The sequence below is a fragment of the Vombatus ursinus genome, unplaced genomic scaffold, assembly GCF_900497805.2.
Source record: "Vombatus ursinus unplaced genomic scaffold, bare-nosed wombat genome assembly UNPS02014791.1, whole genome shotgun sequence".
Taxonomy (NCBI): Eukaryota; Metazoa; Chordata; class Mammalia; order Diprotodontia; family Vombatidae; genus Vombatus; species Vombatus ursinus.
In genome coordinates, this window is record NW_020954569.1 from 25,094,369 (window position 1) to 25,122,053 (window position 27,685).

The 27,685-nt window shown below is 37.7% G+C and overlaps 1 protein-coding gene and 1 pseudogene across 1 annotated transcript in view; one reads left to right on the forward strand and one right to left on the reverse strand.

Moving 5' to 3' along the window:
- Window positions 1-26,993, forward strand: part of MARCH11 (membrane associated ring-CH-type finger 11) — a 152,026-nt gene extending 125,033 nt beyond the window's left edge. The window contains exon 4 of the mRNA XM_027869114.1: window positions 26,671-26,993. Within this exon, the coding sequence (XP_027724915.1) occupies window positions 26,671-26,993 (323 nt within the window). The remainder of the gene's footprint in view (window positions 1-26,670) is intronic.
- LOC114048053 lies at window positions 7,428-8,381 on the reverse strand (annotated as a pseudogene).
- Window positions 26,994-27,685: the final 692 nt, after the last annotated feature.

Below are 27,685 nucleotides of genomic sequence, written 5' to 3' on the forward strand. Positions count from 1 at the left end.
ATCGTGTAATTTGGTATTAAGTGTGCTTCTGATCAATACACAAGTGTTGAATGTGGAGAGGGTTAGATTGTATTTAGCGTCTCTCTGTATGCTCATTTTAATCTGCCCTGGGTTCCAAATCTTAAAGGAATACAGAGAAGTGGGAGAGGCTTCCAAGGAGAGTCACAAAGACAAGAGCTAGGAAAGTAACGTTTGTCCAGGGAAAGGTTAAACTGGAGTTATTCAGAGAAAAAATGGCAAAAAATTGAAACAACAAACTTTAAATCTCACATATATTCCCACAAAATATGTTATTTATAGCATATTTTGTTAGAACAGCTAATGATTATTGTCATTTATTATGTTTGTTGTTGAGTCGTTTCAGTCACATCTGACTCTCCACAACCTCCATTTGGGGTTTTCTTGGCAAAGAGACTGGAGTAGTGTGCTATTTCCATCAGCCCATCTTACAGATGAGGAACTCAGGCAAATAGGGTTAAGTGACTTGCCTAAGGGTCACCTAGCTAGTAAATGTCTGAGGTCATATTTGAACTCAGGTCCTCCTGCCTCCAGGGCCACCTAGCTGCCCTAATTATATCATGAAATAATCTTTTGAAAGTTGTGAAACATAAGAAAGCTTCTCCTGAAGTCAGCTGCTTTTTAATATTCTAGTAATATCCCCACAGTGAATATAGAAGTTGACTGACAAGTTATTTTCTTTTTTTACTGAGTAGCAGACAAGTACAAACGAGCTTCAACTTCAGCATGAGGAATTTAGGTCATCTGTAAGTCAAAACTTTCTGACAGTGAGGGTCATCACAGAAGTTACCTAGTGAAGTTAAACCTTCTGATTCTCGGGAGATCTTGGGGGAAATGGAGTGCTATGCTATCTGTTTAGGTGGGTATGGGAAACTGAATGAAGTTCCATCTAAAGGGCCAAGAAAGGGCACTAGTTGGCCTCTTAAAGGCTTCCTTTGTGGCTCTGATTCTATACATATATGAAAGATACTGTTTGAAACATAGCATCATCTAGCTAGCTCATAAATGAGTTATCAATCTTTAGAGCAAAATATTTAATAGGCAATTTAATTTCTAAAAAAAAAGCCAGCTACTTAAATCAGAATTTGGTTTTCAGAGTGTTTTTCGGAATGAACATATTCAGGTTGTTGAGTATTTTGCTAAACATTTAATGATGTGCCTGTACACCTTTTCCATTGTTTGACTTTCTCTTGATATTAATTTGTTGGCAGAAGTGTCAAAGGTCTAGATGGTATGCTATTGAAATAGATAGGTAGATAGATTGATAAATGGATAAATGGCTCAATAAACTATGTTATTTGGTTCCTATAAATGGGTTTGCATTTTCTAAATGGCAATGGAACTCTGTGTTCCAAGAGAAATGATTAAAGTAAGAATGAGCTCAACAGTCTCTGGAGAAGGGTATTCAAGGTTAGAGAGTAATTGCAAGGAGGTAGGGGAGAGATAATCTGTAAAAGGCAGAAGGCCTGTTCAGCAGATGGCCTTTTTCTGTTACTGACATTTCTTGTGATACTTCTGTGGATTAGGTTCAAATTCAATCTCTGAGCTATTTCTATAACTCACTACTTTATTAACTGTACTTCACCACTAGAATAATGGAAATGTGAAGAAATATAATTTTATATTATATTTTGGAGGCTCTTTTTAATATTTAAATATGTGGCATTCAGACTGTGGTCAGGCACAAGGAAAACCAATATAAAAGATTTAAATCACTGCAAACATTGCAACCCAGTGACAGTAATTTGGAAAGAAGTAATAACCCAAAGTTCTTGTGTTGGATTCCTTTTAAGAAGATTTGTACTGTGTACAAATGAAGATTAGCAAACTGAGGAATAAATTGAAGTGAAAATACAGGCTTGGAGGTATGGTAATACTTTCAGCCCAAGGTTTGGTTTGTAACATCCAATTTGTCATATGCTACAGAAGAAACTGCCATTAGACATGATTTAAGTAGCAAAGGATTTTGCTACAGGAGGAATGCATTTGTAATACTATTCAATTCCATAAATTCAACAAGCATTATTAAATACCTACTATGTTCAAGGACACTGTATCCAAGTCACTGGGCCCTCAAAGTTAAAAATGAAAAACAATCCTTGCTCTCAAAGAGATTCCATTCAAAGGGGGGTAAGTGGGGAGAGGTAAAGAGGAGGGACACACCATGGACACAGCTAAGTAAATACAAGGTAATTTGAGGAGGGAGAGGACATTAACAATTGGGACAATCAGGAAAGGCTTCCTGGTTCACCTGATCTGAGCCTTGAAAGAAACTCATAATTCTCAGAGGCTTAGGTTAAAAAGTGTCTGTATCCTGAGCATGGGACACAGAGATGAGAATTGGTAGAATGTAGTGGGGGAACAATTGCCTGCCAGTTTGGCAGGAACATGAACTCCACAAAGGGGAATAATATGACATAAGTCTGGAAAAGCTGATTGGAGCCAGATTGCGTAGATCTCTAAATGCCAGGCTGAGGAATTTGTGGCACTGAAAAGAGTCGCTGAAGATTTTTAGCTGGAGGTATAGATATGTATGTTGCTACTTAAAAAAATGACCTAGGTCTTAGAAGATCATGCTGTCAGCTATGTGCAGGATAGACAGGTAGAAACAGGTAGCTGGGAGACTAATTTTGAGGCTATTAAAAGTTGTCAAGGTAAGAGGTCGTGAGATTTTGAAGCTAGTGGAAAGAAAGGGATAAATGAGAGAGAAGTTGTGCGTGTGGAAGACTTGGCTCCCAGTTGGTTGTGGGAGTTCAGGGTAAGGGAAAAGTGGAAAGGTGCAAAACCTGAGTAGCTGAAAAGATGTTGCTACTGTCCACAGAAACAGAGAACTCTGGAAAAGGGAATTCTCTTAGGAACATATTGAGCTTGAGATGTCTCAGTGAAACATTCAGATTGATATATCAAATTGGCTATGCAGGACAGGGGTTCATGAGAGAAATTAGGGCTGGATACATAGATTTTGGAGCCATCTATACAGAAATATTAATTGAACTGATGGGAGTAGATGAGAACATCAGAGGGGGGAGTATAGCAAGCCAAGAGGCCCTAGCACAGAGCCTTGGAGGATACCGATGCTTAGAGGACGGCAGGACATTGAATTGATGATGGACTATCAGTAGACCGAGGTGGAGCTTGAAGACAATTCAGTTCAATTAAATAAACATTCATTAGATGCCTACCGTGTGCCAGGTACTGTGCTAATAGCTGAAGATACAAAAAGAGGCAAAAGACAGTCCCTGCCCTCAAGGGGGCTTGCAATGTAATGGGGAAGAAAACATGCAAACAAATATATACAAAGCAAGCAATATACAGGATAAATGGGAAATAATTAAAAGCTGGAAAGCACTGGAGTTAAGAGAGGTTGGGGAAGACTTTGTATAGAAGGTGTGATTTTATTTGGGACTTAAAGGAAGCCAGGGAGGTCAGTAGTCTGAGTGGAGTAGGGAAAGTATTCCAGACATTTGTTTGTGTAACAGCCAGGAAGCCATTATCGCTAGATCGAAGAGTATGTGTTGGGAACCAAGATGTAATGAGACTGGAAAGTAGGAGGGGGCTAGGTTATGAAGAGCTTTGAAGGCTACCCAGAGCATTTTGTTTTCACCCCTGGAGGCAATAGGAAGCCACTGTAGTTTATTGAATAAGGGAGTGACATGATCAGACCAGTGTTTTAGCAAAACCGCTTGCGTGTCTGAATGGAGAATGGATTGGAGTGGGGAGAGACTTGAGTCAGGCAGACCCACCAGCAAGACTTTGCAGTAATCAAGGAGTGGGGTGATGAAGGCCTGCACCTGAGTGGTAACAGTGTCAGAGGATAGAAGGGGGCATTTTTGAGAGATGTTGTAAAGGTGAAATCAGTGGTTCTTGGCAACAGATTGGATATGGATATTGAGAAATAGGGATGAATTCCAGATGATTCCTAGGTTGCAAGCTTGAGGAACTAAGAGGATGGTGTTGCCTCTACAATAATAAGGAAGAGAAGAGGTGGGGAAGATGTAGGGGCAAAGATAACAAGTTTGGTTTTGGAAATATTGTGTTTAAGATGTCTATTGGACATCTACTTTGAGATATCTGAAAGGCAAGTGGAGAGAAGAGATTAGAGGTCAGCAGATATTAGGGCGGGGAAGGCTGATATGAGAATCATCAGCATAAAGATTATGATTAGTCCATGGGAGCTGATGAGATCACCAAGTGAAGTAGTATAGAGGGAGAAGAGAGGAGGACTCCAGATAAAACTATGAGGGACACCTGTGGTTAGATGGCATGATGTGGTGGAGGAGCCAGCAAAGGAAACCGAGAAGGAGCAGACACGTTGGTAGGCTGAGAACCAAGAGAAAGTGGTGTCCCTAAAATCTAGAGAGATGAGAGAATGATCAGCAGTATCAAGGGAATGAAGTTTAAGAAACGGTCATTGGATTTGGAAACTAAGAGATCATTAGGACCTTTGGAGAGAGCAGTTTCAGTGTAGAGATAAGGTTGGAAGCCGGCTTGTAAGGAGTTAAGAAGAGAGTGAGAGGAGAGAAGTGGAGGCACTTATAGTAGACAATCTTCTCAAGGAATTTAGCTAGAAAGGGCAGAAGAGAAATTGGATGATACTTAGCAGGGATGGAAGGATTAAGTGAGGGTTTTTTTTTTCAAGATAGGGGACACAGGGTCATGTAGGCAGTAGACAAATGAGCCAGTAGAGAGGGAGAGAATAAAAATAAGTGAAACAGAGTGGGCAGTCTGTTGGAGGAAATGGAGTGGAATGGTATCACTTGTACAAGTAGAGGGGTTAAGAGTAAGGCCGCTTCTTCATGTTAAACAGGGGTGAAGGAGGAAAAAAATATCTGAAGACACTTGAGTGGTGGGAGATGAGGAAGAGGGGAGAAGAGGGAGTTCACAGTGAATGGCCTCAATTTTTTCTGTAAAATATGACACAAGGTTCTCATCTGAGAGAGTGGGGGGGGAAGGAGAGCCATGGGAGATTTGAGGAAGTATGGAAAGGTTTGAACAAGTCACTGTGGAGAGTGGGATAGGGATATATATATATATATATATATATATATATATATATATATACATACATATATATATATATTAGTGAATCCAGTCAGAATGGTTAGGTGATTTTCTCCACCTTTATTCAGCATCAGGTGTGCTGGTGCAAAGATGATGGAGTGTGGGAGTTATCCAATGCTAAGGCTTGGCTGGGCATAACCAGCAGTATGATAAAGGGGCTAGGGATTCGAGAGAGGACAGTGTAGAGTTGAATGGGTTCACCAAGGAGTCAGGATGGGGAGAAGAGGAGGGGTTGGTTAATGCAGGGGAGATGGCCTGGGAGAGAATTGAATGGTCAAAGGACTAGAGATCAGGGTGAGAATGAAGAGTAGGATTATGTCAGGGCAGGTAGAGGGAGAGGAGAAAAGTCAATAGATAATGGGATTTCATGGGAGCAGTGAACCAGGAGAGAGGTAACAGCAGAAAGACGATCCAAGAGGAGGAGGTTAGCAGTGTCAAAATCTTCCAAGAGGGCAAATAGCCTGATGACCAACATAGGCTACTGAATTTAGCAGTTAAGAGATTAGTCATATGTTTATAATATTGTTTCAGCATTTGTTTGATGCAATGGTGGTTACTACAAATGTATACACACATTCACATATATACACTCTACATATACATTATATATACATACGTATGTATACAGATACAGATACAAATACAAATACTGGTTAGTGAACTGCTTTGCCTGCAGTTTTAAATTCATCTAGTTCTTTTTGCAGCCAATGAATTAAATGGCATATTGATTCAGGAGCAACAACTATGAAATGAGGATAAACACTGTTTGCTCCTTTCCTAATTAGTGTCATAATTAATGCCTGGAAAATTCTTTGATTCCCTCTGAGACACTGAGAAAGGATAATTGTTGCTATAAAATCAAATATCTTGGATTAAAATTTTGAAAAAATGGTAGCTTTAAATTTTATCCTATTAGTGATTCATGTAACATTACTTTGATGGTTTTCTTTAAGAATTTCTAAAAATCATTTACTCATTTTTGTGTGAAATCACTTTATCTATGAACATAAGACTTGCCATATTGGATCAGCCTTGTGGTTCAACAAGATAAATTGTGGAAATGTATAGTTCTCCTTGAAATCTCCCTCAAAAGTTAGGAACCCTACAAACATCTTTTTTTAAAAAAGTTGTTAGCTGCTCTTTTATTTTTCCAAATTCAGTTTTATTTTATTTTCAATTCCAAATTCTCTCCTTTCTACCCTCCTATTGAGAAAACAAGAAAAACAAGTCCCTTTACGAATATATACAGCAAAACAGATTCCTATATTAGCCATGGAAAAAGACTCAGAAGATGAAGGACAAGAAGAAAAAGGAAAAAGAAGATATGTGTTTCTTTTTTAATGGAAAAATAACCTTTATCTAGAATACAAAACTATCCATGGGTTAATGGGATTTGCTTTAATGACCTTTCCTAAAAACTTTCATGACAAAAGCCATAATGCTACTAAAGCTTTCCAAATAAGTATTCCAACAGGAAATAGTTATTTATGATTTGGCAGTGTAAGTGACATAATACATTATTTTGGAATAAAATTAATTTACTTACAGTTCTATAGTGAAAATCTTGGCCCATATTAATCTTTAATCCAGTTTCAATGGATATAGAAATATCCAATTTGAGTTATAGTTATTCAATGCAAATTGTATCAAGTAATCATAATAGATTTTTTTGACAAATAAGCTCAAACCATTTTGTCAACTCATAAAAGCAGTTATTAACTGTGTCTTATTTTTATGTAGTTTAATATAATAGTAATCCTCTTAAAAATAGAAGTCAAGGTATCTATGGCCTGATAGAAACAGTTTAAGCTAATCACAACATGCTGAATTAATGTCTCTTCACAAAGATCCAAAGAATGCACATGGGAGACAAATATTCAATTGCATAGTATAATCTGTGGTGATTTTAAACTTGGACAAGTTTACAAGTCCCTGGCATAGGGAATTCTTGTCTAAGGAATTAGGCAACTGAAGCAAAGTTTACTGCTTGTGATTTATAAAGGACCACTGCTTCTCCTCACTGTCCATGACTCTCTAGAAAAGAAACTGTACCCCAGTTATTACTTATTTAAAATTGTCTTTACAGAGATATTTAGTGCTTGAAACAGAAAAAAACAATTAAAGTAATTTATTTTTGAGAATTATTTAACAGGAAATTTTACAAATAAAATTTGTGTAGACCGAAGTCCACGTTTGTTCTAACAGATGGCAAAAGACAAAATAAAAACAAACAAAAAAACTAAACGGGCCTCTATATACAATTGGACATGGTTGTATCACATACATTAAAAGTCTTTTACAAAATAGTCATCTCAGATCAATAGAAGACCACTCTCTGTTCAGTGTTGTCATTCTGCAAGGCAAGTTGCTGTAGCATTTGCATTTATTTCACCATGTTCTCCTTTAATGTGTCTGGTGATTGTTTGGTGATTGCCCCCTGCTCGGGATGCTTTGTCATATGTGGTTTGTTTACCTCTGCCATGACCCCTAGTGCCCACTTGGCCACTAGCCACAATGCCCTTCTCTCCTTTAGGTTGTTGCTATTGCTGCCTGTATGCCTTTTGGGGCTGTGCAACTTTGATTTCATACTTCCCAGAACCAATAGGATGATAGCTGTTTTCTAATAAATTCTTTATTTGTTCTTTATCTGTGTATGTGTTAAAACAGAATCCTCTTCTTTCATTTGTCATTGATGTCCACAGGAAGTTCAATATTCTCAGTCTCTCCAAAAGCTCCAAAGTATTCTTTAATTTGTTCTTCATATGTATTTGGGTTCCATCCAACTACAAATACTTTTTGAGGGGCTCTTTTCCTTTTAAAGCATTAGCCCTTTGGGGGTCTATCATCTTGCCTTTCAGTTTGTGTTCTTTGAGTTGCAGGACCTCATCAACATTGGCAACATCTTTGAAAAGCACGAATCCAAATCCCTTTGGTCTTCCAATGACCGGATCTGTTTTAATTGTGCAATCTGCAATCTCTCCAAAATGAGACAGGTACTCAGATCTTTCTTGCTCAGATCCCAGCTTAGCCCTCTAATAAACATTTTATTATCATCCTGATGGTTCTTGCTCTTGTTGATTTTAGAGCCACCAGTGAACTCCTCCATGTTGCTGTACTCCATGTACATTCTCCATGGTGGTAGAGTTGTTGGCCAGGGGCAGGTGGCATGGAGAGGGAATCACAGCAGTGGCATGTTGTATGGAACTGGATTTAAAATGGCAGCATGAGAGAACAACATATGTTTCAGTGAGCACTCTGAGTCCATCACTTCTGTCTCTGGAGGGGATAGCATGTTTAATCATGAGTCCTTTAGAATTGTGGTTAGTGATTGTGTGGATCAGAGTTCCTAAGTTTTTCAAAGTAGTTTGTCCTTATAATGTTATTCTTATTGTATAAATGGTTCTCTTTACTTGGCTCACTTCACTATACATCAGTTTATACAAATTTTCCTAGGTTTTTCTGAAACCATCTCCTTCATCATTTCTTACAGTACAATAGTATTCCATCATATTTACACAACATAACTTGTTTAACTCATCCCCAATTAATGGGTGTCTCCTTAGTTTCCAATTCTTTGCTACCATAAAGAGTTGCTATAAATATTTTTTAAGTATGGATTTTTTTTTCTTTTTTCTTTGAGGCAGATACCTAATAGTGGTATTGCTGAGTCAAAGAGTATGCACAATTGAATAGTTTTTTGGGTGTAGTTCTGTATTACTTTCCAGAATGGTTGGACCAATTCACAGCTCTACCAACAGTGCAGTAGTGTACCTGTTTTCCCACAGCCTCTCTAGCATTTGTCATTTTCCTTTTTTTCTTGTCAATTTAGACAATCTGATTAGTGTGGAGTGGTACCTCAGAATTGTTTTAATTTACATTTCTTTAAAACCACATATTAACATTATTTAGGGTCTATTGTATTTTATTTGTTTTTAAACATATTCCCCAATTATATTTTAATCTGGTTCAGTTTGCACTTGGGCCATGAGTTTGGCGTCTCTGATATGGAGCATTTTTTCATGTGGATATTTATAACTTAGGTTTTTTTTTCTCTGAAAACTGCCTATTCATGAATCTGTTGACCACTTATCAGCTAGGCAATGGCTCTTAATCCTGTACATTTGACTCAGTTCTCTATGTATTTTAGAAATGAAACATATATCAGAGAAACTAGCTGAAAAGATTTTCCTTTTTTTCTGCTTCTCTTCTAATTTTTAGTTGAATTGAGTTTTTTTGTGGAAAAAAAACTTGTAAAATTTTATTTAATCAAAAGTGCCCATGTTACCTCCTGTGAGCCTCTCTATCTCTTATTTGGCCCTGACCTCTTTCGCAATCCATAAATATAAATGGTAATTCCTTCCATGCTCCTTTGATTTGCTTTTGATAACCCCACAAATATCTTGGTTTCCCTTGGAAATCTCTTTTGGCTTTATCTTCTTTGACTTTATCTCAACTATTTCTTCATATATATGTATATTTCAGTCTATGCCATGTGGTATATGAGACTGAAAGTTAGCGGACATGAGTTTTATTTCCTGATCCATCACTTACTAGAAGTGTGAACTTGTGCAAGTCATTTTGTGCTTTGTGCCTGAGTTGCTTGTCTATAAAAAGATGGGGTTGGAATAAATGATCTCTTCTTCTAGCATTACATTTCTATGACTCCATGAAAACTCTTGGGAGTAATGAATTCTCTGTATTTACAACCTGATCTTTTTTATTTGTCCTAAACTGACTTTATTTAAGCTTTAAGGAGGATCTCCTTGTTAGTATCCTCTTGAAGTTAGTGAGCCTAGACTTCTTCACTTTATCTCCAGCCTTCATGATTGTATGGACTTTCATCATATGCTCTCTCAGACTTTTTTTTTTGAGACTGAATAGCTGTAATCTTTTTTTTTTTGCTCATCTTTATACAGCAGCTGCTATCCTCTTGACCATTTTAGTTACCCTTCTCTAGTTTTCTGATAGCTTCCTGAAGATGCAGCGACCACAGTTGCACACAGTATTCTAGATACAGACATACCACAATTCTGTACAAGGATAGAATACTCTTTGTCTAGAAAACTGGCTAGCCAAGCTCTGCTAGGCTGAGGCCAGAAGGGCTGGTAACCTTCTTTCTCCAATCCATGTTCTTTACCTGCCTTCTCCATTTGCCTTGGGTTCCTTGCACTGGGGTTGCCTGTCTCCTCCATAGAGGAACTAGGCTCTCCAGTGTTCCAATTCATCTCCAACTAAGATTTCTGACTCTACTTGGGAGCTCTTGTTTAAGGGGTCCTCCTCAGCTGGCTAAGTGGGGGAAAAGTAAAAAGCTACCCAGAATGCAAAAATGAATCAGGTATGGAATAGGAAGGTTTATTGTGACATGGAAAAGGAATGCTAAGCAATAATAAATCATAGAATGATCATAATCAGTTAGCAGGTTAATATGTCTCCTTTGGATATTTTACACCAGGGCTGCTCATTTGCTGTCTTCCATATCACTTCTATTAAATATAGCCTGATGAATGCTAAGGTTGCTTTTTTTATTTTGCTGGTGGTTTCTTTCTCTGTGGGCAGCTCTTTTTGTCTTGGTGGGTCTGCCACTACCACTGTTGCTATTGTCACTAAACCTGCTCCAGTGGCTGTTTGCCCAGGATGCAGGAAGATGCGAGATGCCTTTTGAGACTCACAGTGTCCTGTACTAAGGGAAAGAAGACACAAACAAGGGCAGCTAGGTGGCACAGTGAATAGAGCTCTGGCCTTGGAGTCAGGAGGACCTGAGTTCAAATCCAGCCTCAGACACTTAACACTTACTAGCTGTGTGACCCTGGGCAAGTCACTTACCCCTGATCACCTCACCAAAAAAAAAAGAAGACACAAACAAGAGGCAGCTCCATCCCAGTCACAGACTGGCCTAGGAGACCATACAGTCATGTGCTGGAGGGATCCTCCTTCAGAGCTCAGAGACTGATCTTTTTACATTGAGGCCAGCAGGAACAAGAAATGTGAAGAGTAGGAATTGTCTCTTTGGCATAGCCTCAGAATTCCAGTTCTGCAGTCAATGAAAAATGTCCTTATGATCACTAGGAGGTAGAGACTATCTATACCTGCTCAGAAGAAGGAGCAAAAGATGCCACACCTGATTTATTTTCAGGGCTGTTCTTAATGTAAGCCAAGGGTTCTCTTTTTAAAATTTCTTAAATATCTCGATTACAGTACCACACTGAACCAGAGTCTTCAAGAAACAATCTATAATTGCTTTTCTAGGCCACAATCTATGGCTCATATATTTTTAAAAATCTTTAAGTACCTCGTAACTTGCTCACACTGGAATACTTTTCTCCCCCCTCACACAGAAATACACATATTTGGGGGCCTAATTTGTGTTAAGAATATCTCAAATAACAAAATGAGAAAGATATACAAAGACGATGTTCTTCAATGAAATTTGACAATAATGTGTTTATAAGGTTGAAAGTAACCTTTCAAACTCTGAGCACTGATATCCAAAAGAACACGAAATGTTCTAGTATTAAAGTCTCTGATGATTTAGCCTAACTAGATAGAGAAGCTTCTTGAAGAGGCCTAGGTTAAATCCCTCTATGATAGAAGGAAAAAAGACAGGAAACAAGTATTTTTCAGGTGCCTGCTATGTGTCTGGCAGTATACCAAGTGCTTTACAAATATTATCTCATTTGGTACTCACAACAGCCCCTGGGTGTTAGGTGCTATTATTGTCCTCATTTTATAGTTGAGGAAACTGAGGCAGAAGTGAAGTATCTTTCCCAGAGTCATACAGTTGGTTTTGAACTCTGATCTTCCTGCCTTCAGGCTCACCATTCTATTAACTGTTCTATCTAGCTGCCTCTAAGGGTCTAGTTTCACCTTGTTTCATAGACACATATTGTCCCCTGACTTTGGTCAGCCATCTTAGAAATTCATGTATGGCTAAGTCAATAATCATTACCATCTGAAAAGTAATAATATGTTTGAATTAATTAAATCTAGACAGCGAAATAGATGTCATGTCTTTATGAGGTCTTTTTATGACTGTATTATATCATTCTTAAGCCCACAGTAGTATTACCTGGGGCTCATGAAATAAGTCTCAGCAGCTGGCCATTACTATAAGCAAGGTGACCAGTTCATTAGGAACTTCCTGATCTTTCTCACTACAACCTTAGTCGAGTTTTTGTTACATTCCTTCGGTTTTCAAACAGCGGTGCCTGGGAATGAATAACAGCAGCGAAATCTTGCTCTCAACTCCTGTGTCAGAGTCAGAAGTCCATAAAAAAGCGATGCTTCCTGGAGCTTTGTTCTCCCTCAGTAGCTGCGTATTTATGCCATTGCTTGTCTACTCTGCACTTTATGCTCTGTTAATATAGCTTAAATTGATCAGACATTCAGTTCATTTGGCTAAGATGAAAAGTCTAAATAATTATGGATAGTGAAGATAAAGGTAGAAGAAAATAAACATTGTGAATAAAACTTTGTATGACCTTGTAGAGTAGATTTGAAAAGCTGAAGGAATTCTGTTCAATTTAACAAACGTTTGTTAAATGCTTACTATGTGCAAGGTATTGTACAATGGAGATACAAAGATAAAGGTCCAATAGCCTTTACACTGCTTGCATTCTCTGGTACTGATATAAGCAATACATTTGAAGAGAGAGGAAGTAGAAGTCATTGGCCATGGTACATAAGATGTATGTTCGCAACTAAGGTTAACCTATGTTTTCAGAGCTTCACAGAAATCAAACAAGAATAAAGAGGGAGATTGATTTGATACCCAATCTTAATCAGTCAAGAGTATATTAAGTATCTACCTTGTACCAGGTGCTGGGTTAGACATTGGAGATATAAAGACATAAACAAAATAGGCTCTACTGTTAAGGAAGTTATATTATGCCAAGGAGTAAGATGGGAACCTTCTAGACAGAGAAGAAAATTTAAAAAAAAAACATGCAAAGTAATTTTAATGTGGGGGTAGAGAAGGGGCGCTCTCACCTACAGAGGTAAGAGATGGAATATTGTACACAAGCATTAGTCATAGGAGAGTTTGGCTAGAGCATAGAAGTTTAGGAAGAAGTCTTGTAAAGTCAGTTTGGACATGTTGGAGTGAAAATGTACAGGACTTTGAATGACAGAGAAAAGTTTGTTATGAAGATCTGAACGAAGGGTAGTTAATGTAATGGTGGTGGTTTGATCTGCCTGGCACATGCAACCTCCTATAGTACCCTCAGAGTCCCTTAGTATCTGTTACTAACGAAGTGATGGAAGCTATAGACTTATGATTCAGGAAAGAAGATGGGGGTTTTCAATCCTGGGGAGTTCCTGCACCAGTAATGAAAGAGAATGAATTCTACTTTGTAGTTGTTGTGCTTGAAATATCAGTGTAGCATCCAGATGGAGATGTCCAGTAAGCACAGTTGTTGAACTGGAGTTTAGGAGAGAGATGAGAGCAGGATATAGAGATTTTGGAGTCATCTAATTAGAAATCACAATTGAACCTTTGGGTGATAGTAAGATCACCAAGAGAAAAGGGAGAGAAGAGGACCCCAGGACAGAGTATTGGGGGTACTTAGCAGTGGATAGATGTTTTTGATTGATAACGACAGAGAGAAGAATGTTTTCTAGACAATGACCCTTAAACACCTCCCTAATGTGTTTTTGTGTACATCAAAGGGCATCTAGAACAGCTCCTTGATTTTATAGATCAGAAAATTGAGACCCAGGTATGGCAAGTGACTTGTCTAAGACCACACAAATAGTCGCTATGAGAGGTAAGCTTTCTACTTCAATACAATACAATGCAAACAATAGCCAACCTTGGTTATCTGAACTATCAGTAGAATGGCAGGGGTGGAGGGATCAAGAAGAGAAGAATCCAAGCACCATTCAATGTGATTTTAGTATCTCATATTGGAATGTAGATGTGTATGGTCTTCAGGGAATTTAATTTAAATCAAAGTATTAATCTGCACTGAGGAACTGACATAGTATCCAGAAAGCAGTTTGGCTTTCTCATCCTCAACCAGCTCAAATCATCCCTGTAATGTACTCCATTTTAGCAGTAGTGAACATCATTCAGACTTAATGATGTAGACCTTTAGCCTTAGAGCTATTCTCTCTCAAAGCTTCCTGAGTGCAGAAAAATGGCTGTTAGTTAAGTGTTGGAATTTCAAATTGAGAGCCAAGATGTCAACAAAACTAGTATGTGAAGATGTAACTGCTGAGAACCAGGAAAGCAAAATTTGCCATAGGTTGCTATACAAATAAATCTTCTCATTTAATTTCATTAAAATTGGTTGATTTTTTTTGCCCCCCAAAATATTTCTTAGGAAATTGATTGATTCTTCAAACACTTTACTTTTATCTTCCTTATGACTGACTTAAGGAGGATTGATAAGAGTTCTTGGAATGGTTTCCATGAGGGCCCTGCTGCTCAAATGCCCTGAATTTTCTAAGACATTTAGGCCAAGCTTAGGTAATTTTCTTCTATCATATGTATTTTAAATCTGATGGGATTTATTTCTCCCTTTTTTTATCTTTAGCAGAGAAAAGTGCTTCCTAAAATTGTTTTAAGAAAAAAATTGCTACCATCAGGTTCTTGGTTCTATTGTTGAAGTATAGGTTTTTATTATTGCTTGTACTTCATATTACTCTATTTCTGAAATTAAAGGATAAATGGTCAGGACAGAAAGTGATCAATGGAAACTTACCCATTTCCAAAGACAAAAATATCTGTCTTGGTCCTCTTGAATTTTTCATGCTGTTTTTTTTTTAAGCTAGAGGGATTAAGAGATAAAAAAAAGATGAGCCTAAAGCCCTTTACTTGATTTAAATGTACTAGGATGATAATCAGGTTGAGATATTTCTACCTTTCTATACTAATTGTAATATAAACTTTAAAAAATTCCCTTTAGTAAAGTCATATTTATCAAGAGACAGTTTTATATAGTTGTAATAGGACTTCATAGTTTAATGAAATCCATGCAAAACACTATGGGTATATATTAAAGCCTTTTTGAAAATCAATTTAAAATAATTCATAATTTATCCAGCCACAGCTACTTGGGGATGCATAAAAAATCTATTTTGAAGATGTGCAGAAACTGGAAAACATATTGGACCTCTCAGCCCGTAGTAGTAAACACAGCATCGTTCTGTAGTCATGTGCCACATTTACATGAATATTGATCTTTTAAAGGGTCAGCATTTGCCTTATGTTTTTGACAATTCAGCATCTGTTGTTCTGTTTTAATAGCAAAGAAATAGAAAATAACATGATTTTGAACCTTGTAACCACAAAGCTTAAAATCTAGCAATAAGATATGCTCCTTGAAGAGAGGGAGGGACCTCTTTTTTCTCTTCTACATCCCTGGAAACTAGCACAATACCTGGCATCGTTGAATGAAAATACCTATTTTTTGGCTCTTTGGAAACATGAGAACATACATGGACAAGTCATGAAAGCTTTTTCACTTCTAATTGTAGATCCATCTAGCCGTTAATTATACACATGCAGTTTAACTACTTTATGGGTTTTGTGTAGTAAATTCTTAATTCCAGTAGCTCCTGGGACATTTCTCCCCATGGTTCTGAGAATGCAGCCCTACTTTAATATTAGCTAAAATTAAACATAATTAGCAAAGAAGATCTAGTACTAAAAAAAAAAGCATAGCATTGTATTCCAAACAACAGTAAAATGATTTGTGCAATTATCCACTCTTTTGGATCATCCATGAAAATGCATTTAAACATGGACCTATTTAATCTGTGAAAACAGATTTTAAAAATTTCCTGTTATCTGCTGAAGCATATAGCACTGTAGAGTGCACATGGAATATGTTCAATTAATTTTTGTCATGAATGATTGGTGGTTTAGGTGAAAAGTTAAATATAATGAATGGCATTAGTGGCTTATGGTCTTGGGCCCCTTTCCTAATAATAATGCCCATGAGGCGTGGAAAGGATGACTTGGTGATAACTACTAGCTGTCTGTTGACTTGGATCACTAAATATGATGTCATCATGTGAGTTTTCTAGAGAAATGTTCATTGTCAAGTCAACAAGCATTTATTAAGTTCTTACTTTGTGCCAGGCATGGTACTAAGAACTGAGAATAAAAATTCAAGAAAGGTGTTTCCCTCAGGGAGCTTCGACTCTTGGTGGTGGAAGATGATACATCAAAGCAAGTTACAAGGAAGAGGGAAAGGGAAGGAAATAAGCATTTATGTAGCCCTTGCTATGTGACAGGCACTGTACTAAGCACATTCCATGTCTCATGTGATCTTCATAACAGCCCTGCAAGGTAGGTGCTGTCATTATACTCATTTCACAGTTGAGGAAGTTAAGGCAAACAGAAGTTAAGTGACTTTTCCAGAGTCACACAGGTCACAAGTGTCTGAGGCCAGATTTGAACTTAGGCATTCCTGACTCCAGGCCCAACATTCTATGCACCATAGCACCTATCTGCTTCAGGAGGAGGGAGAAGGATGCCCAACAGGTGCATTGAAGAGAAAGCAGACAAAGCCCAAGGGAAGGCTTACAATCTTAATGGCAAAGACATGTAAATAGGTACATTCAAAGAGCTATATAGAGTAGATGAGAGATAATCTTCATCTTCTCCTTCTTATAGCCAATATGAAATTATTTATTTTAAGAAATGGAATCCCATCTTTTGCCTGCTAAACATCACTTGGAAATAGCAGGGCATTAAAAACTAATAGGGGAAGTCCACAAAATTGGGGCTGGGGTATAGGAGACTTTCCAGAGAACGTAACCTAGTGGGGCTAAAAGGAAAGGCGGAGGTGGAAGTTGAGTGGTTGCTCCATTTGTCTAGTATTGACCTCTACAGGGACTCAGGCACAGCATTTCAGAGTTGGAAGGAACCCCAGGGGTCACATAGCCCAGCCTGTATCTGAATAGCAATCTCTTCTTCAATAGCCCTTTCCAGGGCTCGTCCAATCTGTAGTTAGGTCAGATAAGAGGAATGGGGAAGAAGTCACTGAGCGTCAAGTGGCACATGGCAGGCCCTTCAGGAAAGTTACCTAGCCTGATCTTCTCCTTTGGGCTCCACAGATCACCACAGGGTGACCTTTAGAACCATAGATCCTTGCTGTTGCAGGAAGAAAGCACTCAAATTGCTCCCAACCCCTGGCTTTCATTTCAGGACTTCCATCAAAGAGTTTTGCAAAGGGTTGGACTTAGGGCTAAATTGTAATTAATATAAGATTACTGAATATGACCTAGTTCTGGCTACTACCAGATCTAGTCTCTGCTGCGTATACACTTACATACTCGAGCACCCCCCAATATAACCCCCCCATCCCCCACACAGCAGGCCTTAGCACTGGAGGAGCTTCAAAACTCTTAGGTTCTTTAGGAGAGTAGAAAGTGCTCTTTCAGTAATAATAGATCTTAATCTTATGTACATATATATATGTATGTATATATGTACATCCACTCACATATATTCAGTCAGGTGTTGCTACTTATTTTTAGAAGCATTTCTTTATAGATGGATATCTAGCTAGCTAGCTAGCTATCATACAAATAGCGTTTTTTACTTCATGCATTTCAATATAACAAGTCCTGGCACATCCCATGAAATATACTGATGACCTGGTTACTCTAATATCAGCAGGACTCCTACGCTCCAAACATTACACGGAAAGGTTATCTTACTGTGCCTTCTGACAGCGATAATAGTGATAGTGGTAGGCAGTTCTCTATTTCTAAAGGCTTCCTGAATCCCGAAGGCAGCAGACCTTCTTCCCACTGACTGCAAAAGGAACTCAAAATAGTAAGTCTCCTTAGGGGAAAGAAAAAGAGTGTTCTTTGTTATTTAAAAATATAGTAGTTATATTAAACTTTTATCTCAATTATGTGTTTTGGGAAGTCATTACAGTCCCTTTATTTCTGAGCTATAAATTATAGGATTTTATGTGTCTCAGTTATAATTATGCTTATTAATTTCTCTTAAGTTCATTATCTTATTGAGTTAATATTGATATGTTGCTTTTTATTCCCTTAGAGAGGAAGGAAAAGAAATTTTTAAATAATTGAGTCTAGAACTTGGTCTCTACTACTAGGTTCAACGTTCTTTAGTCTCTCAACCTATTCACTGATTTTCTTTTACTGTCTCCTGAAGAAACATCTCCACTACTTTTATATTCTGGTATGGCTTTGTGGTGACTCTAGTCCTGTTGAGTTTCAAGGTTTATTAAAGAAATTTATATTAGTTTTTTTTTTTAGTTTAAATGTAGAGCAGAAGGCCAAACTGATTAAACATAGGTATGTTTCCCAATTTTATAGACATTACCAAACATAATGTTCAAGGGGAAAAGAGGTGTCACCCTTCTTGAATCACTGTTGTCCTGTCCCCTTAACTCTTTTTCCCAAGAAAGGGGTTAATTTCACATGTATTTAAAGCAGTGATTAGGGAAGAACAAAAATGTAAAAGTGGTGGTGCTGGAATTTCCTAGGAAGTCTCTGAGCCAGGTGGACAGTCTCAAACTATAAATACTTATAAGTTTGTGAAAGGTAGTTAAAACCAGTTTGTGCAAGTCTATCAACTGAAGAGGATATTTTTCTCTTGGAGAGTACCACAGTGTGGCTTTTTGTTATAGTAGCTTTAATCTGAAGAAATGTCTGAAGAAAGCTCTGACATCATCCCAGAGAGCACAGGAGACATGATTCCCTTAAAGCCAAACATTTCAGGTTGCTTCTTTAAAGGCGAATCTGTTTATAACTCCAGCATCCAGGGCTTCATTCTCTTTTGTAACTTAGAACTTTTTGAGCCAGTGTGAAAAGTCAGTAGTTTAATTTCTACAAATTGTGCTTTTTTTTGGAGAAAAATTGCAGGTAAAAAAGCTGATAGTATCCAAATGGTAAGTTTCCAGAGGAATCATTCACTTAACAGTGGAAACAATAATGATAATGATGTAGCTCCATGAACATTCTTCACTTCTAAGACTTCAACTGATCAGAAACATTTCTCAGCTGGAAACACTAAATAGGGGGATGCAAGGCTTTAGAATGTGGGCGACCTGTTCTCTCATATACCTCTAAATAAGTGGACCTGAGGACCTTGAGGGGTATCTAAATGCTTCGGATGTGTGCATGATAACGAAGACTATCAATATAAATGAATATTCTGTTGTAGCAGAATTTTGTAGAAATTTCTCTAAATATGTAGAGCAAGGAGCTGGAATGACTCAGACAGAACATTCTGGCCAAGTTGAGCACAGCCCTCTCCTCAGGATATTATTTCAGAATGGCAACGTGTAGCGAAGGAACACATACCTCTTTAGGCTTACAGGAAACATCCGCCCAAGGTCTCAGTGGAGAGTTATGTAATTATAGACATAGATGAAGAATATTTTCTTTCTAAAAACCTAAGGGGTAATGTGGTTTGGTCTGTCTAGTCTCAAAAGCTTTCATCTATGCTAATACAGAAAGGAATGTTCCCTAACAATGGCTTATATCAGCAAAGAGAAGGGAAAACATCTGGCTCATTGCACCAGAACCCATGGCCATTGGTCAGTGAAATGCTGTTTTGATGAGAGTCATCTGTGACAAGCACTCATGTCTCAGCTGTGGACCTGGTGAATGGATCTTAAAAAAAGCTAAAGTCTGAATAATTGTGTATCTTAGTTGATTCCCATTTTCCTGACATGTAGTATAGGACCCACAGATATTAGATGAACAGAAGAATTTTTTTTCCCCAGGAAAAAAATAAGAAAAAAAGCAAGATTGCAGCTGTGACATGGCATTTGTGTGTGCTAGGCAAAGTTGGAACATTATACCCCCGGGGTTTTTACTGTCTACCAGGGAAAGTCTTCACTGTAATGCATACAGCTTGACTTAAAGCAAAATAAAAAATTGTTCATGTCACGTAGAATAGAATTTCCTGATATTAAACACATGTGTATTTAGAAACTATATTAAAAAGCAGCCCTCATCAGTTATGCCCTTTTGTGTGTCAGGTCCCAGGTGGGAGCCACCTGTCTTTCCTACTCTCTTCTCCAAGCTCTATACATTATGGTATCCTCTGATTTGTATTTTTGTACAGTCCATATTGAAGACAATTCCACTACCTTAAACCTGAAAGACAAAGCAAACAAAAAATATGGTCCCCTATTGGCTGCAAGGATTATGAGTTTTAATTAGGCATTTCAATTTAGACCTGTTAAAATATTCCCAGAAAAGAAACCAATAATGTACTTATGTATGATTTGCCCTGAAGACTATTATAATAAAATCCTGTGACTCTGGGCTAGACAGTTTAGCTATCGAAGAGGTAAGAGATAATTAAGTATAATCATTTCCCCTTGCTACAGGGACAAGTCCACTGACAGCTTTTTCTAGGAAATGGACTACAGGCTAAGCCGACTAGGGTAGGGGCAGACAAAATAAAATGGTCTAAGACAAATAAGCCTCACTCCCAGAAAATGTTCATTTGCCGAATTTAGGCATAGTTGAGTTCTGAGGGCAAGCATGTTGCTTATATTCAGATTGGGGTTTACATTCTCATTTGTGATCAGAAGCAGTGAGGGACAAGCATGATTCCACTTTCCTTTCTCATGCAGAACGACACTGCCATGCACCCCATAAGGCAGAGAGGGGAGAAGAGCTTATTTCTTTCAGTTCTTACTAGCCTTGGGGATTGTTGGCAGATGAGTATCAAGTTTGTTTTGCCCAGTTCATAAGGAAGTTCCTATAAGAAAGCATGTCTCCAACGCTTAAGAGGCACAGCAGAATCAGTATCTTTGTGTAAGTACTGGTTCCACCCCCTAAAAGATTTTCTTTGAGCATCAGTGCACCAACATAAATCTGTTTGTTGAATGATGCTCACATGTCACAGTAGCCTATGGCAGGGAGAAGCAGAGTAGATTTCTTGACTTTAAACTTGGCAATTACAGGAATCTTAGAATAATAGATGTAGACTTGGAAAAGACCTCAGAGTTTTATCTAGTCCAACTCCTTTCTTCTACAGATGAGGAAACTGAGGCCTACCTAGAGGGATTAAGTAACTTGGTCAAGACCACACAGATGGTGTTGGGCATCAGGCGTGAAAGCTGTAGAGGATAGAAAGCTAGACCTGGAATCAGGTAGACATGAGTTTAAATCCAGCCTCATACACTTACTAGTGACCCCTGGGCAATTTATTTGACCTCTGCCTCAGTTTCCTCAATAGTAAAATGGGAATAATAACAGTATCTACCCCCTAGGGTTGTTGTGAGGATAAAAGGAGATATTTGCAAAGAGCTTTGCAAACTTTAAGGCATTCTATAAATGCTAGCTAACATTAGTACTTAGTAGTAGAGAAATCAGCACATACTTTGACAAATAAAAACTAGGTGTTTTGATAATGTAACATGTTTACCCCAACTGAGACATATTGCTTCCTACAAAAAGGGTGACTGGTGCACGTTTTCCGGGCATTGTGGCTCAAGCCGGACTGGCTTTAAAATTAGCCACCTTCAGGTAGCCAGCTCTATTTTTATCAACTCATGTGGTAGCCTCTTTTATCCTTCATATTAAAAATTCACACAGATTTATTGTTGCACTTATTCTGGTGTTATCTGTACCTCTCTCAGCATTAAAAGGGTGAGAGGTAGTCAACTTGACCATGGGAAACACAGGCTCTATCTATGAAACGTGCTGGTGAGTAAGATTATCCGCTGGAAAAACTCCCATCTCTCAGGAAAAAAAAAAATGCATGCATACATTGTAGTATATGTCTTGTCAGGTAACAAAGTCTATTATTTAGTTTATATCACTCTACTTATAGGGGCTCTTCTGGCGTTTTACCGCTTCAGCAGAAATGAAGGAGTCTAATGGGGATCTGGTACATGTGACTGACTCCAAGTGATTTTCCTCGTCTCCACAGCTAAGCCATGAAATAGATTCATATTTCTGCTTTCAAAATGCTTTCTAATACTAATACCTCATAAGTTTGTTATGAAGATCAAATGAGTTAGTACATGCACAGTGCTTTGCAAAGCTTAAAGCATTATATGTAAACATTACTATTATTATTACTACTAACCTATATTAAGTAAATATGTAGCATGGATACTTATGAAATTGCTAGGAATGGTGACCTACACTGTGCATACTTGTAGCACAGACACCATCTTCTTCATCTCAGCAAGGGAACATCTAACATCCGAATCTGAACCTAAAAGTCCTGGGTACTTACATAGAGAAGGGCCCTTTTATTGTCTGCAGTTGCTCAGAATTCCTTAGATTTCCCATGGGTCCTTCTTTCTCAAATTGCTTCAGCTTGTGTTTGGTTTCATTAAGGGGCTTGTGGCCCATGTAATACTTGACAGTGGCTGCAGCACAGCTATCACCTTGGAAGAGGCTATACGTGACAGCTGATGCTCTCATCACTCTGTGTTGTGCTTATGTAGATAGGCCAGCCTTCTCTCTTCTCACGTATCAGAAATTCTGCAGATAAAACAAGTTGTTGGGTTTTTTTGTATATGTTGAAATTTTAAAACATAAATAATAGCATGTAATAATCATTCTTCTGAATGTCTTCAAGCAAATATGTGAAAGAAACTTATTCCATGATACTAGAAATATCCTTAGCCTCCGTGCTCTGTTTCCTCACCTAGGAAATGAAGGCATGTGCTAGATTAAAGGTCTTTCCAGCTCTGATTTTATATGATTCTGAGAAATATCTAGGCTATTGATATTGGGAAAGTATTTATTAAACCAAACTGAAATAAAGTAATATTATCCATGATACTGTTAACAAGTAAGTTAGAAGTTCAGATGAAATAAAAAATAAATTCTGTTTTTTTTTCTATGTGTATTTGGATTGTCTCCTTAGCACAGTGTGTGACAATCAGAGAGCTAGGAATGTGAAATGAATTTATGTAAATGATGCTCTGCTGCTCCCCCATCCTTCCGTTTAGTCATTATCTCATCTCTAGCTCTTGTGTGAGACTCTCAATCTCACTGCCAAATGCTTTGTTCCATAATTTGGGGTGCAGATAGTTTATAAATAAGCTATTTTTTTGCTATTCGAATGATAGATTTATTTACTGCTAAAGTTGTGTTGGTTTTTGAAATGTGATTCTCTAGACAGACTTAACTCACACCTGTGAGCAGGATAATCAAATGAGATGGCATTGGCAAGGAGAGGCCAAAGGGGAATAATGGAATTGAAAACTCTATAGGGCAATAAAATCCCCTTCTTAAGTTGGGGACAGTGTATGCAGAATCTTAGCGAGTCTTTCATGCTATTACATAGCAAGCACAATACAAAAAAGTTGTAGTGTAACTTTAATTTTTTCTAATGAGTTTATTAACTCTATTTCTCCTCATCATGAAAGATTATACTAGATGGCCTTTGAAGTTCCTTCTGCTTCTAGATGTGTGATCTTAAGAGAAGAACACCACATTGGTGTAGCTGCCATTTTCCCACGGTGCAACCTATATCTTATACCAGACATTAAGCTGTGGTTATGACAAAAGTTCAGAAAACACAAGGCAAAAAAGATTGTGATTTCTCTCCTACCATAAGCTCCCCCCCCATGAGATTTACTTCTCAGTAACCAATGTTGTTAATGTTTTTTATTGGAAAAACAAAACAAAATAAAAACAAACCAGTTTCTCTTTCTAGAAGTTATATTGAAGTGAATCCTGTCCCTTGGAATTCAGAGGTCACAGGGGTCATGCCATGTTTTCTGACAATATTACTTAGAAAACTCATAAAAGGAAGAAATGATAAAAACTATATGTTTGACATGGACCTTATTTTACTAAATTAGAAGTTTCTAGAGTTCAAAGATTATATCTCTATGCTAATGGAAAGTATTCGTGAAAACTAAACACACCACTAATATCTCAAAATGCAATTAAAGGGAGGCAACATGGACCCAGAATTTCAAGAGGACTGTGCCTTCAAGAGAGATTCAAGTAGGAGATTCTTTTCAAATTAATTTTTAAATGTACTCTAAAGACCTATGAGATTTATTGCTGATCATTTGATAGATTTGCATATTTAGAAAAGAACTACTGGAAATGTAGCCCCAGAAGTGACTGAAAGTTTGGATGATTGTTCTGATTTTTGGCTTTGCCCAAGAGATCAATAGAAAATCATAGAGTCCTACAAAATCAGAGGGGGTCTTCAATTGAATCATTCCTAATCATAGCAAGTACCACAATGAACCTGTCTATTTCATGATGTAATTATTTTGTCAAATGTGAGTGAGTATTCCTCACTGCATTGTATTGATTTAAAAAAATTAATACCATTGTGCATTTATGTAGTTTCTGCCTTTGTGCCTTATAGTCAGATGGCTTCTAATTTATCCTTATTACCAAGACAAAGGGCACATATGAGAGCTGCCATTTTAGTGAGGATCAAATTAAACCCAAAAGGTTAAATAACTCTAAGGGGTAATTCAGTAAACTATTCATAAAACCAGCAATTAAAAGCCAGTTCTCCTGAATCAGGTTTTCTCTCTATGACACTGAATTATCTTGCCAATTTGGTTTAATTTTTTTTTTTGACTACTTGGATGTAAAATAAAGTGAGTTAAAAATTATTTGGCATGACTTACTGTTTAAATGAATTCTTTAATTTTTACCTCGGTGTTTTGGTGTCAAGTTAGCAGCCTAGAGAGATTACTAGGATATATTTACTCATAATACTCTTGATATCTACTATACCTCAAGAATGGATAGAGCCAGGACTGTTTCATGTCTCTCTTTATATTCCCAGTGACTAGTATAATATCTGGCACATAGTAGCCATTTAAAAACACAAGTTCTTGTAGGTTGATTGATTGCTTGATTGATGCCTAAATTAATTGTTTGTGAAAGGAGCGTAGTCATTTGCAAGGGATATTTGTGGATATTTTGATAAAATAGATATTTGATAGATTTTTGTGGACATGAATGATAAAAACTTATTTAACTCTAAATTTCTACTATGCAGCATTTTTGCACATGTATGGTTCAGTACATTTCTTATGCCGTTAGCATAGCATTTTGCTTGTAATCCTTTGCTAGGTCTAAGATTTTACCAATTCGTGTTCTCCCTCGATTGATAGATTGTACGCCCTCCATGCTTTTCTTATCCAATGTGATTTTGGTCCACGTTTTCCAACAAATCTCCATAGAGTAACACTTATACAGTACATTTTATGTTGATCTTTTACCATTGACCAATGAGTTGCATGAAGTGAATGCTCAGGAAATGTTTGTTGGATTTTGTAATTGTGTTGTACTCTACCCTTGGGCTATAGAAGCAAACCTTGGGGAAGCTCCTAGGAGGGATTTAGTCAATAGCGCTACTTCCAGGATCTGTGCTGGCACTAGTACATAAGAATTGAACCATTGAAACTAGCAGGGCCCGGAGAGAATATCTAATCTAAGCCCCTTCTTTTACAGAGGAGGACACTGGAACATAGAGAGTCTAAGTTACTTACCCAAGATGGCGCAGATTGTTACAGACTGTGTTAGGACTAGAGTCCAGGTCACTAGGTTCTCCTTTAGAGTGTTTACCTTTACCTTCCCTCATATAGCTGTGGTTCTGCATAATGAAAAATAGATATTCAGAATGATAACCGTGAGATGAGCAAAACTCTCACTCACCAAAGAAAGATTAAATTGTGTTCACTCTGTTGTACGTATTCTTTCGGGAAAGTATATACTGTAGAAAGATTTTCAACAACAGAAATTGAAAAAAAAATCTGATTGATTCTTAGGTGACTAGATTATTCGGCTGACTAATCTAAGTCAATCCAGTAAACATTTATTAAGCACCTACTGTGTGCCAGGTGCTGTGCTAAGTACTGGGGATACAATTAATAAAAAGAAAGGTAGACCCTACCCTCAAAGAGCTTACAGTCTAAAGGGGGAGACAGCATACAAAAGGAGGCAGGAAAGAGTGAGATGGACAGGACACCAGTGGGTACCCAGCCTAGGACATCTTGTTCGATAGAGTTGAAACCAGGCAGAGCAGCAAGTGCAGAGTGGAGTGAGCCCCAAAATCTGGTTTCTGGCTTTTATCAAGGAAGGCATTGGGAGGAGTTTGGTACCCTGCCTTGTAACCTTCCATTCAGAAGGGAGAAGAGGGTGAGGGGAGGGGGTGTCATTCAGGGCTTGCTAGCAGCCAGGTGGCACATTTAGAAGTAATGAGCTTAACTTGGGAGGAGCAGCTTATTCCATGGGGTTGAAACCAGGCAGAGCAGCAGATGCAAAATGGAGGCAGGGCTGCTCATATTCCCAGAACATTCTAGTTAATTAAGGTTATATAATGACATTGCACATTCATAATGATGACCCAAAGGAGAGGAAAGATCCTAAAGTGCCTTCTAAGACATTAAAGAAAGTCAAACTTAAGTTCATTCTATTTTTAGTAAAATGTATCTTTTTGTATTGTCATTCTTTGTGGTAATCTATTCATGGTATAGAAGAAAATTTCCTATGAACCCCAATATTTATCCAAGTAGAACACTCTATTCCTTGGCCAGGTTGGGGAACAAAGAATTGACCAGTTCTTGAATTGCATGTTTGTCCACTAAGCTCATGCTCCCAGATTCTGTATTGTAACTTGGCCTTTTCTTTTCCCAATTTCAGGTCTCATTGTGCATGAAGGGGCAGCAGTTTACAGAGTGTTTAAGCGCTGGAGGGCAGTTAATTTGCACTGGGATGTATTAAATTACGACAAAGCCACAGATATAGAAGAAAGTAGCCGAGGAGAGTCTTCAGCGACTAGGACATTGTGGTTGCCGCTGACAGCTTTGCGAAATAGAAACTTAGTTCATCCGACACAATTAACCTCGCCGAGATTTCAGTGTGGCTATGTACTGTTACACCTGTTCAATCGAATGAGGCCCCATGAAGACTTGTCGGAAGATAACAGCTCAGGGGAGGTTGTGATGAGAGTGACTTCAGTGTAATGAAAATGTAAGGATAATGCACTGTGGACCATTGAAACAGCATTCTGGAATGTAGCTGCAATGAATGGTGAAACCATAGCACTTCTAAAAACATATACGAACTTTTTAAAATTTATGCTTTTTATATGAACAATGGAATTGCAAATACATTTTCTGAAAAAAAAACAGTCCCTTTGCTCTTTGTTTTCTGATTTATGACCTCTTTTTATAAGTTGGTACTTGGAATCATTTGAAATATAATTTACATGTTATCAGTTGACAAAATGAAGAAACTGATCCTTACAGCCAAAAATATTTTTCTTGCTTGTTTTAAATATATTTTTACCAAACTTTTTTTGTGCTATGTGTAATTTTTCAGCTTTGCAACTGAGAGAGAAAAATTTTAGGTGGTGGTTACAGACATATCCTAAAGAAACTATCCAATAAGTGAGTCAGATATCCATTTGTATGGACTCTGCAAATACTCCCTTTCCTCAGGTTGATGGTAGCTGGTTTGTATTTGGAGGTGATACGGCATCATTGTGCAGAAATGAGAACTCATGCCTTACATGCTGTCTAACCTCATAAAACATTTGCCACTGCATTGAGTTAAATTTTCATCTCTATACTCTGTGTGTAAAATACCCTATATTTTTGCATCAGTAAGCTGACAGATGCTACTTGTCTAAACTAATTGAGACATTTCTAACTGA